The sequence below is a fragment of the Myotis brandtii genome, unplaced genomic scaffold (assembly GCF_000412655.1).
Source record: "Myotis brandtii unplaced genomic scaffold, ASM41265v1 scaffold288, whole genome shotgun sequence".
Lineage (NCBI taxonomy): Eukaryota > Metazoa > Chordata > Mammalia > Chiroptera > Vespertilionidae > Myotis > Myotis brandtii.
Window position 1 is genome coordinate 291,711 of NW_005361006.1, and position 12,373 is coordinate 304,083.

Consider the following 12,373-nt stretch of genomic DNA (forward strand, 5'->3'; position numbering starts at 1 on the left):
AAGGATACGCTGATTAGCCAATGGGAAGGGTAGCGGTCGTATGCCAATTACCATGTTTCTCTTTTATTAGTGTAGATATATATATACTGTTGATTCTGCTTTCTGGAGCATCTCGACTTATGCACATGCTCCATCTCATTTAAATCTCACAAAACTAAGTAGTTATGATTTTATTTCATTTTTAGTCTGAATAAACCTTCCCTAAGTCATAAAACAATCAACAAAATAGAAATCTGAACTTAGGTTGAGGTTTTAATGATTCTAGATATCAAGTTCTAATCACTGAAATGTTTTTCCTTTCTCAAGCTCAGGACTGATGGGGCGAGAGCCTGCGCAGAAGGCCGCAGAGGGCTGGGATGAGCGGGAGTGGCAGGCAGGAGCAGCAGGTGGCGTTGAACTGTCTGTTTTGGCCCAATCCCTGCAGGCCATGCCAAGGAACCCCACTCATGCATGAATTAGTGCACCGGGCCTCTAGTATATATATTATTGTTGATAGTATTACAGATGTCTACCATTTCCCTTCCCCATTATCCCCTTCCTCCCTGCCCCTACCCAACTCCCAGGTTTTCACCCCCATATTGCTTGTGTCCATGTGTTATGCATACAAGCACATAAGTTCTTTGGTTTATCTCTTTTTGTTCCCCCAATCCCACACCAAGGTATGTTAGTCTGGCCCATGCTTCCATGCTTCTGGTCTTATTTTGTTGGTCAATTCGTTTTGTTCATTAGATTCCACAAAAAAGTGAAATCATGTGATATTTGTCTTTTTCAGACTAGCTTATTATACTTAGCATAATAGTCTTCAGGTCCATCTATGCTGTCCCAAAGGGTAAGACATCCCTCTTTTTTAGAGCTGCATAGTATTTCATTGTGTAAATATTCCACAGTTTTTTATCCACTCATCTACTGATGGTTACTTGGGTTGTTTCCAAGTCTTAGCTATTGTAAATAACACCTTTAAATCTGACTTTTCATTATTATGGTAAAATTATGAATAAGTATTTTTAACATGAATTTAAATTAATTAATATCACTATATGAATTTTCAGATTGTTATACAATGAGCAATTTTAGCCTTTACAAGACCAGTTATTTTTGTAAAGAAAAATAATATACCCTCTTAAACCAGAAGCCTTTTCAATTGAATGACTAATACTTTATTTTCTGTTTTAGGTAGGACCCACCTTTCTATTTATAATACATTCACTACATGTAACACTGTCTACTCACTACCTTTTCTAAGTAACACATGTTGTATTGTGTCAGTTTTTCTTCTACAAAGCACCACATGCAAATTGCCTTCCCCCACATCAAGTGCTACTGAAACATTCTCCATCCTTTCAGTTATAGCTCAGACAGTCTTTTCCATAAATCATGTCAATCTCTTACCTCGTTTGTCTACAGCCAGAAATTTCTTTTGCAGCAAATAAAATTAGAGACTGAAATTAAGGATGAGAAATTATTTGTCCTTGTTTCATAAACACTACAGGACTCTCTAATTACGTTTAATGCAAAACTAATTAAAGTAGTATTGCAAAGACTCATCTCTAATAAAATCATATTGATAAGTCTTCTGATGGCTTCAAATATTGACAAAGCTTGTCATATTCACAGGAAATAGACCATTAGCCATTTGTAAAGATACATCCTTAATTTATATTGATTTTTATTTTTACATGCACACAACAGATAGCCTTGATAAATATGGACTTTATTTCAAAACTTTCCCAAAGACTTTGGAAAATTCCATTACAAAAAACTTAGGCTGTTAGGTTTTTGTTTTGTTTTTATTTTTCACCAAATTAGTGAAACTAAAATTTCTCAAGAAGAAAATATTAAAGTGATAAAATTTCTTAAAAATATATTTGTATCCTAGATAATAAAACCCTAATATGCAAATCCACTGAACTGCGGAATGACTGGTCGCTATGACGTGCACTGACCACCAGGGGGCAGATGCTCAAAGCAGGAGCTGCCCCCAGGGGGAGCGCCAGTCAGCCAGAAGCCGGGCTCACGGCTGGAGAGCGCAGCAGTGGTGGGGGGAGCCTCTCCCGCCTATGCGGCAGGCAGACATCCCCTGAGGGGTCCTGGACTTCAAGAGGGTGCAGGCCAGGCTGAGGGACCTCCCCCCCCACCGCAGTGCATAAATGTCGTGCACCAGGCCTCTAGTAATAATAAAAATTAACACCACTGAAATACCATATGCCAGATACTTTTCCAAGTGTTTTATATTTAAACACTAGCACTATCAATAAAGTCCTGTTATTGTCACCATTTTAAAGATAATGAAACTAAGGCATTAGAGATTGAATAATATTTTCAAGGTCAACAGTTAGTAAGAAATGGATCCAATCACTTGGAAAATGACTCCCATGAGATCTATGATTTTTATAAACTTCTAGTATATTCTATGATTTTTTTTCTCAAATATATCGAAGAGTAAGAAATCAATAATGTAGGAGTAAGTAAATAAATTAATGATTTAATAATTCTTTGAGAATATCAAACTATTATTTTGACATAGTTGTAGGTTCTTTTCAGACTTGGAGGATAAGAGAATAATTTAAAACAAATCAAAGTTTCAAAGAATTCCCTAAAGACTCCTCAGTGACACAAACATAAATTTATCTGGAGCTTTCTGGGTTCTGGAATTTTATGTCCATAAATATATTGATTCATGCCTCTGTTATAGAATAGTAAGAAGCTTGGGAAATTCTAGGACCAGAAAAATAGAGAAACTGAGACCTATAGTTAAATAGCAGTTTTTGGCCACCTAGTAAAGCCTATCTTCCCTAAACCAAAGACATTTAAGAGTAAATGGTTTGCATTTATCCTCTTTAATCAGAGAATAAATAGCTTAAATCACTCTACTCAGGGAGACAGATAACAGAAATCCAATCAAGTGCCATTTGTATCAACCACACCCAAGGACAGACAAATTAAAAGAATAAATCTTATTTTGGTACATCAACATAAAGCTGATGAATATTCTATTGATCCACCCCTAAGAACTCCCTAAATGCCCAGCTTTTAAAACCCCTGAAAATTAAGATCCTAGCATGCTCTCCTGCAGGGACCATGCCTGTGCCATTCCCTCCCCCTTCCCTTTCCCCACAGTCACTTATCTCCTAATTTCCAAGGGACTTGCAACCAGGAGAGAAATGGGCAGTGGCAGCTTGTCCTGGGCTAACCCCTGAACCTGTCTACAAGGCCCCTTTTCCTCTGACTTCCCAGTGAGCCAAAGCAGCCCAGCCTAGGTGTTGTTACTCCCTGCCCTTCTTTGTCTCACTGTCCTAATCTTCATATCTAGCAGCTCCTACTGCCACTCTTCAGGAGTGTCATAATGGATTGGATCTAGAAACAATCCTCCTTAGGGTATATACCCATTGCTTTAACATTTCTCTATTACACATGATAAAGGTAAATATACTGTGTATTATCTATGGTATCTGAACTGTTGACTTTGTTTTCACTTTAAATCATTGGCTTTTCTTCATAATTAAATCAACTAGAGGCTCAGTGCATGAAATTCATGCACTTGGGGGAAGGGGGTCCCTCAGCCCAGCCTTTGCCCTCTCACAGTACAGGAGCCTTCAGGGGATGTCCAACTGATGGCTTAAACCCGCTCCCTGGGAAGAACGAGCCTAAGCTGGCAGTTGGACATCCTTAGTGTTGCCGCTGAGGCAAGAGATGCTCCCGCCACCGCCACTGCACTCACCAGCCATGGACCTGGCTTCTGGCTGAATGGCACTCCCCCTGTGGGAGTGCATTGACCTGCATTGAGCATCTGCCCCCTGGTGGTCAGTGTGCATCATAGTGACCGGTCATTCTGCTGTCGGGCCGAAACCAGCTATCTGACATCCCCCGAGGGGTCCCAGATTGCAAGAGGGCATAGGCCAGGCCAAGGGATCCCACCAGTGCATGATTGGGGCCAGGGAGGGACCACAGGAGGGCTCCAGGGCGTGTCCGGTCTGTCTTGCTCAGTCCCAATTGGCCAGACCCCAACAGCAAGCTAACCTACTGGTTGGAGTGTCTGCCCCTTGGTGGTCAGTGAACATCATAGCAACTGGTTGACCACTTGACTGTTTGCCCCCTGGTGGTCAGTGCACATCATAGCAAGTGTTTGAGTGGCCTTAGCATATCATTAGCATATTACGCTTTGATTGGTTGAATGGCTGACTAGATGACTAGACACTTAGCATGTTAGGCTTTTATTATATAGGACTAGAGGCCCGGTGCATGAAATTTGTACACAGGGGAGGGTGTCCCTCAGCCCGGCCTGCACCCTCTCTAATCCGGGACCCCTCAGGTGATGTTCAATTGTGAGAGGGATGTCTGACTGCCGGTTTAGGGCCTAAACCGGCAGTCAGACATCCCTCTTGCAGTCGGGACCACTGGCTCCTAACTGCTCACCTGCCTGCTGCCTGATTGCCCCTAACTGCCTCTGCCTGATGGCTTGATGCCCCTAACTGCTCCCCTGCCGGCTTGATCACCCCTAACCACCTCTGCCTCCTGCCTAATCACTCACTAACTGCTCCCCTGCTGGCCTGGTCACCCCTAACTGCCCTCCCTTGCTGGCCTAATCTCCCCTAACTGCCCTCCCCTGCCAGCCTGGTAGCTCATAACTGCTCTCATCTGCTGGCCTGATTGCTCCTAATGGCCTCTGCCTCAGCCCCACTCACAGAGGTGATACCACTCTGTGGCTTTGTCTGGAAGGATGTCCAGAAGATGTCTGGTCTAATTAGCATATTACCCTTTTATTAGTGTAGATTATTCAGCCATTTAGTGTGGATCTGAATGGCTGTGCATACAGTGTTATATAGGATTTCATTGTGAAGCACAACTATAAGGATGGTTAAGCAGCTTCAGATATAATGTCTGGCAACTTTGTGTGTACTTCCCTCAATACTTTTGGTAAGCCTTTGATTTCTCAATGTCCCTTTAGTCTGAATCCATAAAAGCATGTTAAGGAAATGGGGGATTAAAAACTAGGGAATAACCATTTATTTTACTGTTGATACTTTTCTATATTATAATTAGTTACTTATTTTAATATTACATTTAAAAGTTTCTGTTTGAGGAGTACATTCACCAAGATACAATGAAAGCTGTTACTGCATGTGGAAAAATATTTTTCCTGCTCCAAAATACTAATCTATTCCAGCTGACTCGGGAAACATTTGTGAGTGGCAAACTATCATTAAAAATATAGCTGCCCAGTGTGCTCAGTGGTTTAGCATCAACCCATGAACCAAGAGGTCTCAGGTTAGATTCCGAGTCAGGGCACATGCGGAGGTTGCAGGTTCGATCCTCGGTTGGGAGCATGCAGGAGGCAGCTAATCAATGTTTTGCTCTCATCCATGTTTCTATTCTCTATCTCTCTCCCTTCCTCTCTCTAAAATCAATAAAAACATTAGAACCATATATCTAGAGATAACCTGTCAGGGCAATCACTCCTTAACTCTTTTCTACTTTCATGTTCTCCTTTCTGTATCCCAATCTGATAATTTTTTAAATGAAAATAATGTCCATTTAAAACAATTAGAAACTTATGTTTAGAATTTTATTGTATAGAATGTAATAAGAATAAAGCCAAGAAGAACAAGCAAATGCCCTCATTTTGCTGCTGATGAAAATGAGGTGCAAAGAGGAAAAATGATTGGGCCACTGTCATATGACCAGTTACTGGAAGAAACCCTGTAGCAGGTATATTCACTTCCTGGGTATTTCAGGATCCAGAAGTTGTTACTAATAAAAAGAGCATCATTTAGTAACAGTATATTATTCTACAGCCTTCTTATGATGTGAAATTTCTAGTAGTAGTCCCCTATCTCACCATTTTGCTTAAGAAATTATTTTTTAGTTTTATAAAGTAAAATAAAAATGACAATAATATTCATCTTATTAAAAGAAACATTTATATTTATCCAATAATTATCTTAATGAAATGGTGGTATAGATATTTCTGTTTTACATATGAGGAAATTGAAACTTATGGGAAATAAGGAACATAGCTCAGCTCACGAACTGCTCTTTATGCAGCATTCTAATTTTTAAAAATCTAAAAGATTTTAACTTATTTTAAAAGACTCTGCTAAAGGTAAGAGTTAGGGTTGGTCAATCAGAACTATTAAAGGTAAATAGAATAAATATACAAACAAGGGTATCAAGAAACTCAATTTACTGAAAGATTTATTTAACATTAAAAGCCACTCATGCCTCATATAGTTCAAATTATATAATGTAAAACTAATAGGATTCTAAAGAAAAAGATCATATACTATCACTGGAAAAAAAATAAAAATCTTAAAAATATAATTATTAAGAGGTCTAATAGGCTGTATAAAATACTTCCATGTCACATGGAATGCATTTATAAAGCACTTGCCATTTGTTGATTTGTTGATGGTAGCCATTCTGACAGGTGTGAGGTGAAACCTCTCTGTTGTTTAAATTTGCATCTCTCTGGTGATTAGTGACTTTGAGCATGTTTTCGTATGTCTTTTGGCCATCTGTATGTGCTTTTTGGAGAAGTGTCTATTTATGCACTTTGTCCATTTTTCAGTTAGATTTTTTTACTTCCTTTTGTTAAGTTGTATGAGTTATTTACATATTTTGGAAATTAACCCCCTATCATATGTATAACCCTGGTTACTGCTGGTGGGAATGAAGACTGGTGGAGCCACTATGGAAAATAGTATGGAGTTAAAAATGCAACTGCCATTTGGCCCAGTGATCCTACTTCTAGAAATATATCCTAAGAAGCCTGAAACACCAATCAGAAATAATATATGTATCCCTATGTTCACAGCAGCATTATTTATAATAGCTGAGATCTGGAAACAGCCCAAGTGCCCATCAGGGATACCAAGGCTGTGGAGGTCCACCCAGAGGAGTGAGGGGACCCAGTCCCATACTGGGCTCCCCAGCCCAGGGTTCTAGTCCCAGGAAGAGAAGTCCCCATAATTTCTGGCAGTAAAAACCAGCATGGATTGAGGAGGGAGGCCAAGGCTGCTGGGGTCCGGTGTTCTTCTTAAAGGGCTCATACACAGACTTACTTGGACTCACTTGCTCTGAACTCCAGGATAAGACAGCATCAGGGGCATATGAGAGGAAATGAATTGTTTGTCATCAGGGCAAGAGCTGGAGTGGAGGCCAAGGCTGCTGGAGTCCAGGTGTTCATAAAGGGCTCATACACAGACTAACTTGGACTCACTTGCTCTGAACTCCAGGATAGGACAGCATCAGAGACATATGAAAGGAAATGAATTGTTTGTCATCAGGGCAAGAGCTGGAGGACTAGCTTTCTCCGAGACAGAAATACTGGCAGAAGCCATTGTTCCTTTCATGAGCCCTCCCTCCACAGAACCAGCAAATGGGTGCCATATCTGAGATTCCATCAACCTAACACACACTCTTTGCCCCACCCTGGTGACTCCCTAAGGTCCTGCCCCACTCAAATTTCAGGCCCACCCAAGCTGTTTCCAGTAGCTCTTCAATAGGAATGGCCTATCTTGGCTCATGTTTCAGGTTTCCCTAAAATCTTTCAAACAAGCAGCATCTGGTCTCAGTGAGCCCATACCTCTCACTAAGTCACCCAAGTCCTGGCACTAGTAGCAGCTGGCCTTGGCTCACAGCTTGGCCTTGCCTGAGCACCTCCAAGCCCAGCACACGTAACAACCATCTGCAGATGACTGTGCAGCTCATTCCAGATGGCCCCGGGCAGAATACACACCATGGTGGACCTTGGCCTGCACCTCCTGGGAGGCCCCAGAACTAGCACACCCAGTGGACAGCTTCAGATCACATTGAAGCACCACCATCCAATCACCTCCACAAGCAACACACTCAAGGGTTGACTCAGAGGGCATAGAGCCCTGCTGAGCTAAGTCCTGCTCTATGTAGTGGGTCTCTACACAGCTGACCCTTCACAGTGGTTGGAGGTTGGTGATCAGTGGTCAGAGCCAATCCTTGTAGTTGATCCGCCTGGGTAAATCCCTCCCACTGATGTGCCAAAAGCAATCAAGACTCAACTACAACTTGAGGGTGTACAGCTCACACAGGGGATGTACCTCAAGGTCCCAGCTGGGGTGATCAGGGAGGCTGTGCCACTGGACCCTACAGGACACCTACTACATTAGATCACACTACCAAACATGAGAGATGGAACAGCTCTGCCTAATAAATAGAAAGAAACACAAGGTGAAAGAACAGAACAAAAATCCAGAAAAATAACTAAACAAAATGGAGATAAGCAATCTATAAGATGCAGAGTTCAAAACACTGATTATAAGGATGCTCAAGAAACTTAGTGAGAGCCCCAACAGCATAAAAAAGAACCAGTCAGAAATGAAGGATACACTAACTAAAATAAAAATTAATTTATGGGGAATTGACAGTAGAGTAGAGGAAGCTGAGAATCAGATCAGCAATTAGGAATATAAGGAAGCAAAAAACCCCAATAAGAACAACAAAAAGAAAAAAAAAGAATTAAAAAAAATGAGGATAGTGTAAGGAGCCCCTGGGACAATTTCATGTGTATCAACATTCACATCATGGGGGCTCCAGAAGAGAAAAGAGAGAGCAAAGAAATTGAAAACCTATTGAAAAAAATAATGACAGAAAATTTCCCTAACTTGGTAAAGGAATAAACATACAAGTGCAGGAAGCACAGAGAATTCTAAACAAAGATGCCCACATTAGGGCACATTATAATTAAAATGCAAAAGGTTAAAGACAAACAGAGAATCTTATAAACAACGAGATAAATCAGTTAATTACCTACAAGGGAACTCCATAAGACTGTCTGATTATTTCTCAATAGAAAATTTGCAGACCTGAAGGGAGTGGCAAGAAATATTCAAAGTGATGAAAAGCAAGGACCTACAACCAAGGTTATTCTACCCAGCAAAGTTATCATTTACTAGTAGAATCAAAGGACAAATAAAGAGCTTCCCAGACTAGAAAAAGCTAAAGAAGTTCATTACCACCAAACCAGTATTATATGAAATGTTAAAGGCTCTTCTGTAAGAAGAAGAAAAGAAGATAAAAATATGAACAATAAAATGGCAATAAATACATATCTATCAACAATTGAATCTTCAAACAAAAAGAACAAGCAGAAAAGAAACAGACTCATAGATAGAGAACTTTGTGTTGATTGCCAGAGGGGAAGGCGGTTAGGGGAATGGACAAAAAATGTGAAGTGATTAAGAAGTATAAATTGGTAGTTACAGAATAGTCATGGGGATGTAAAGTACAGCATAGGGAGTATAGTCAGTAATATTCTAATAACTAAGTGTGCTGGGTGGGCGTGGAATTTACTGAGATGATTACTTATTATATAATGTCTGGTAACTGGGGAGTACACTTGAAATGATGTATATCAACTGTAATTGAAAATAAAAAAATTTTTTTTTAAAAAATAGTCTGTAACCCACTGTAGTGGGTCTGTAAACATTTCCCTAGGCCCTAGGGCCACGGCTGATGATATTTGTGCATCCCAGTGCCTGTGCTTACCAGCTGCTGCCCTTGGACACCCCAGGCCGCATACTGCAACACGGAGTCCGCTACTTCTGGAGGGTTTAACTCCCAAACTTCCCTTGAAAAAAGGTAAATATTTTTTACATGAACAAATTGACATCTACACCAGTAATTTATTGGGACAATTTCTCAGGAAAACCAGAAAATCAAAGAACTTACCTAGTGTGTATGTTGTAAATCACATATGAAGCAGTATACGAATAATGAAAAATCTGAAATTAAAAAAAAAAGTTATTGACTATGGTTTGAAATAAAGGCTCTATCTTAAAGTGCATATATGTTTTTTATTAAATTCCAGGGTAGCCAAGTATTGGTTTTAGAGAGAAATCAAAATGTGACATATTGCAGTTCTGGGGTTCATTACCTTCTCTGAGCCTTACTGCAGTAGCCTTCTAACTTTTATCTGACCATCAGTCGCATTTTTTATTCAGTCCACTCTATACTTAGTATAATTGTGATCAAAATTCTATCTTGTTAAAAATATTTAGTGATTCCTCATCATCTATAAAATAAAGTTCACACTATTCTGTCCATACTTAAGGCTTTTGGTATTTGGAGTCTACCTGTTTTTCCACCCTTATAATCCACTGCTTTCCTTCATCTAGTCTATATTTTAATTGCATTAGACAAATTCCCCTTGTATATTCTGAACTTTTTCTTTCTAGGCCATCCTACCCTAACTCAGGTGGAAATTTTTCCTCCTCCTATTCCATCTCTCTCACAGATTACTCAGACTCTCAGGACACTCTCACCCTATAGTGCACACGTTATAACTATTTTAAGTATATGTCTTCTTTTCCCCCAGAATGATGTCAGGTCCAGTTGTGTATTACCTTTACATCCTCCACATTACCTAATACAGAGTCATGTTTGCATGCAACATGCAACAGTATTTGTTGAGTAATGATTCTGATGGGGGAAATCTCATATAGCTTGAGGTGTTTTTTGTTAGAAACAAAATGTGATACTTCCCCCAACCCCTTCATAGTAATTGTTGAAAATAATATATTAAATAGTTGTTTGCAAGTATGTAATCTTCAAGAGATGTTAGTACCATCCTATTTAGAACCTTGTTTCTTTTTAAAGGCCATCTTCCCAAGGATTATAGAACCTATGATGGGGTGACATCAAATCCCAAAGATGGACCATAGTGGATAATGCAAAGATATTTCTACATTTGGTTCTTAGTAATTAGAAATGATGAAATAGTGGACTACTGAGTAAATGAGGAAAAATGCAAAAAAAATAGGCTAGGGAAAGAGATGATGAATGTGTTGTATTTCAGTGAAAATTATTTTTCTCTAAGCTATTTAGTTCTGGGGAACAAAACATTTATCTAGCTATATTAAATTAGATTATTATTTTCAGGTTTTACAGAACTTATACTTTCAGCATGCAATTGTAAAAAGCTTATTTTATTCCTATAGTGGATATACATTGTACAAATTGTATAATACTGCCAACTAAAACTCCCTTGAAGTCAATGTGTTATTTATTCTCAGTGCAATAATAGCTCCAATTAAACAGGATTTCCAGATATTTGGAAAAGCAATACTAGTGTTCTCTTTAGAGTGCAATAACAATCCTTCCCCTATTTGTTGTAATACTGTGTTTTCCAGTGAAGCTTTCTTCCTTTGGAAATAACTGAACTTTGAGATTGCCTTCACTATAGAGTTGTAGACGTAAAAATGATTTTTACTGGTGTCTATTTTGACATTCACATCATATCCTATACAATTCCCTAATGAATACATCTTTTGAGCCTTGAATTTACTACTATGGCTGATAGGTGAGAAATGTGACCACATCTATAAACATTTTTTATCTCAGAAAGTTCTGTTGCCAAAGCACACTGTCAAGTGAGCACTTGACCTTCAAAGCAGACACATGTGTACATGGTATTATGGGTAATGTAAACCATTCATCCTATCTGTAAATCATCTAGGGCTATACCTGAATTCTGGGCTCACATCCATCTCCAGAGGAAAAAAAAATTGCTGTGCATTACTTTTTAGGCAAAGCAGGCCGAAACAATGATTGAGGCAAAACTGGATATAACCATTGAATTTGGTCTCTTGCTGTGATGTTTGTCATAGAGGTAGCTGGCTCTTCTCAATGAATGACTCCAAAGGACTTAAATGTCCTCTAAATGATCTGATTTGGAGAGGGAGATATGGAAATCTGCTTCCTGTCTTGTAATTCTTAGCCTGACATAGCTTTGTTTCTCACAGCTGGTGTATTGAGGTGGGAGACCACAAAAAATAAGTTTACCTGGACTCGCCCCTAAACCCATAACAGGTAGAAGCAATAAGGTGCAGGCTTTCAGACTCATCTGTAGGTGTCTTACAAAGCCAGCAGTTTTCCATCTACAGATAATTAAAACCTAGTCCTTTATTCCTAGTTTAGAGCTCTTTCCTCTAAATCCACTGCCCTTGGTGTAGTGTGTGTGTTTGTGTGTGTGTGTGTGTGTGTGTGTGTGTGTGTGGTCCAGGCAGATCTCAAATAATTCTTCGTTTTGTAACTTTCATAGTTAAAATAGCCTTCGATGCCTACAACAGAATATAATGAGTTGGGTAGGAGGAATCTTCAGCAGGGTTAAAGGTAGAGGTCTCTCTTTGTTTGTTTGCATACTGTTGCAGCAATTTTAAAAGGGTTTTTTTCAATGAGAATTGGATTCAGCTTTAGTGATTATCTGTATTAAGGTACACTGGTCTAAATTCACTTTGTGTTAATTTGTATCTCTTTATTTCCTTCTTTTGATAGCACTTCCTTTTTTAACATATCAAGATTTTATTTTCATATAGTACATATGTCTCCTTTTCCCCCAATT

The 12,373-nt window shown here is 39.3% G+C and overlaps 1 protein-coding gene across 1 annotated transcript in view; it reads right to left on the reverse strand.

Moving 5' to 3' along the window:
- Positions 1 to 12,373, reverse strand: part of DPP10 (dipeptidyl-peptidase 10 (non-functional)) — a 321,640-nt gene that overhangs the window by 141,612 nt on the left and 167,655 nt on the right. The window contains exons 3-4 of the mRNA XM_005869090.2: positions 9,703 to 9,755; positions 9,520 to 9,601 (exon numbers count right to left, since the gene is read on the reverse strand). Coding sequence (XP_005869152.1) covers positions 9,520 to 9,601; positions 9,703 to 9,755 — 135 coding nt within the window. The remainder of the gene's footprint in view (positions 1 to 9,519; positions 9,602 to 9,702; positions 9,756 to 12,373) is intronic.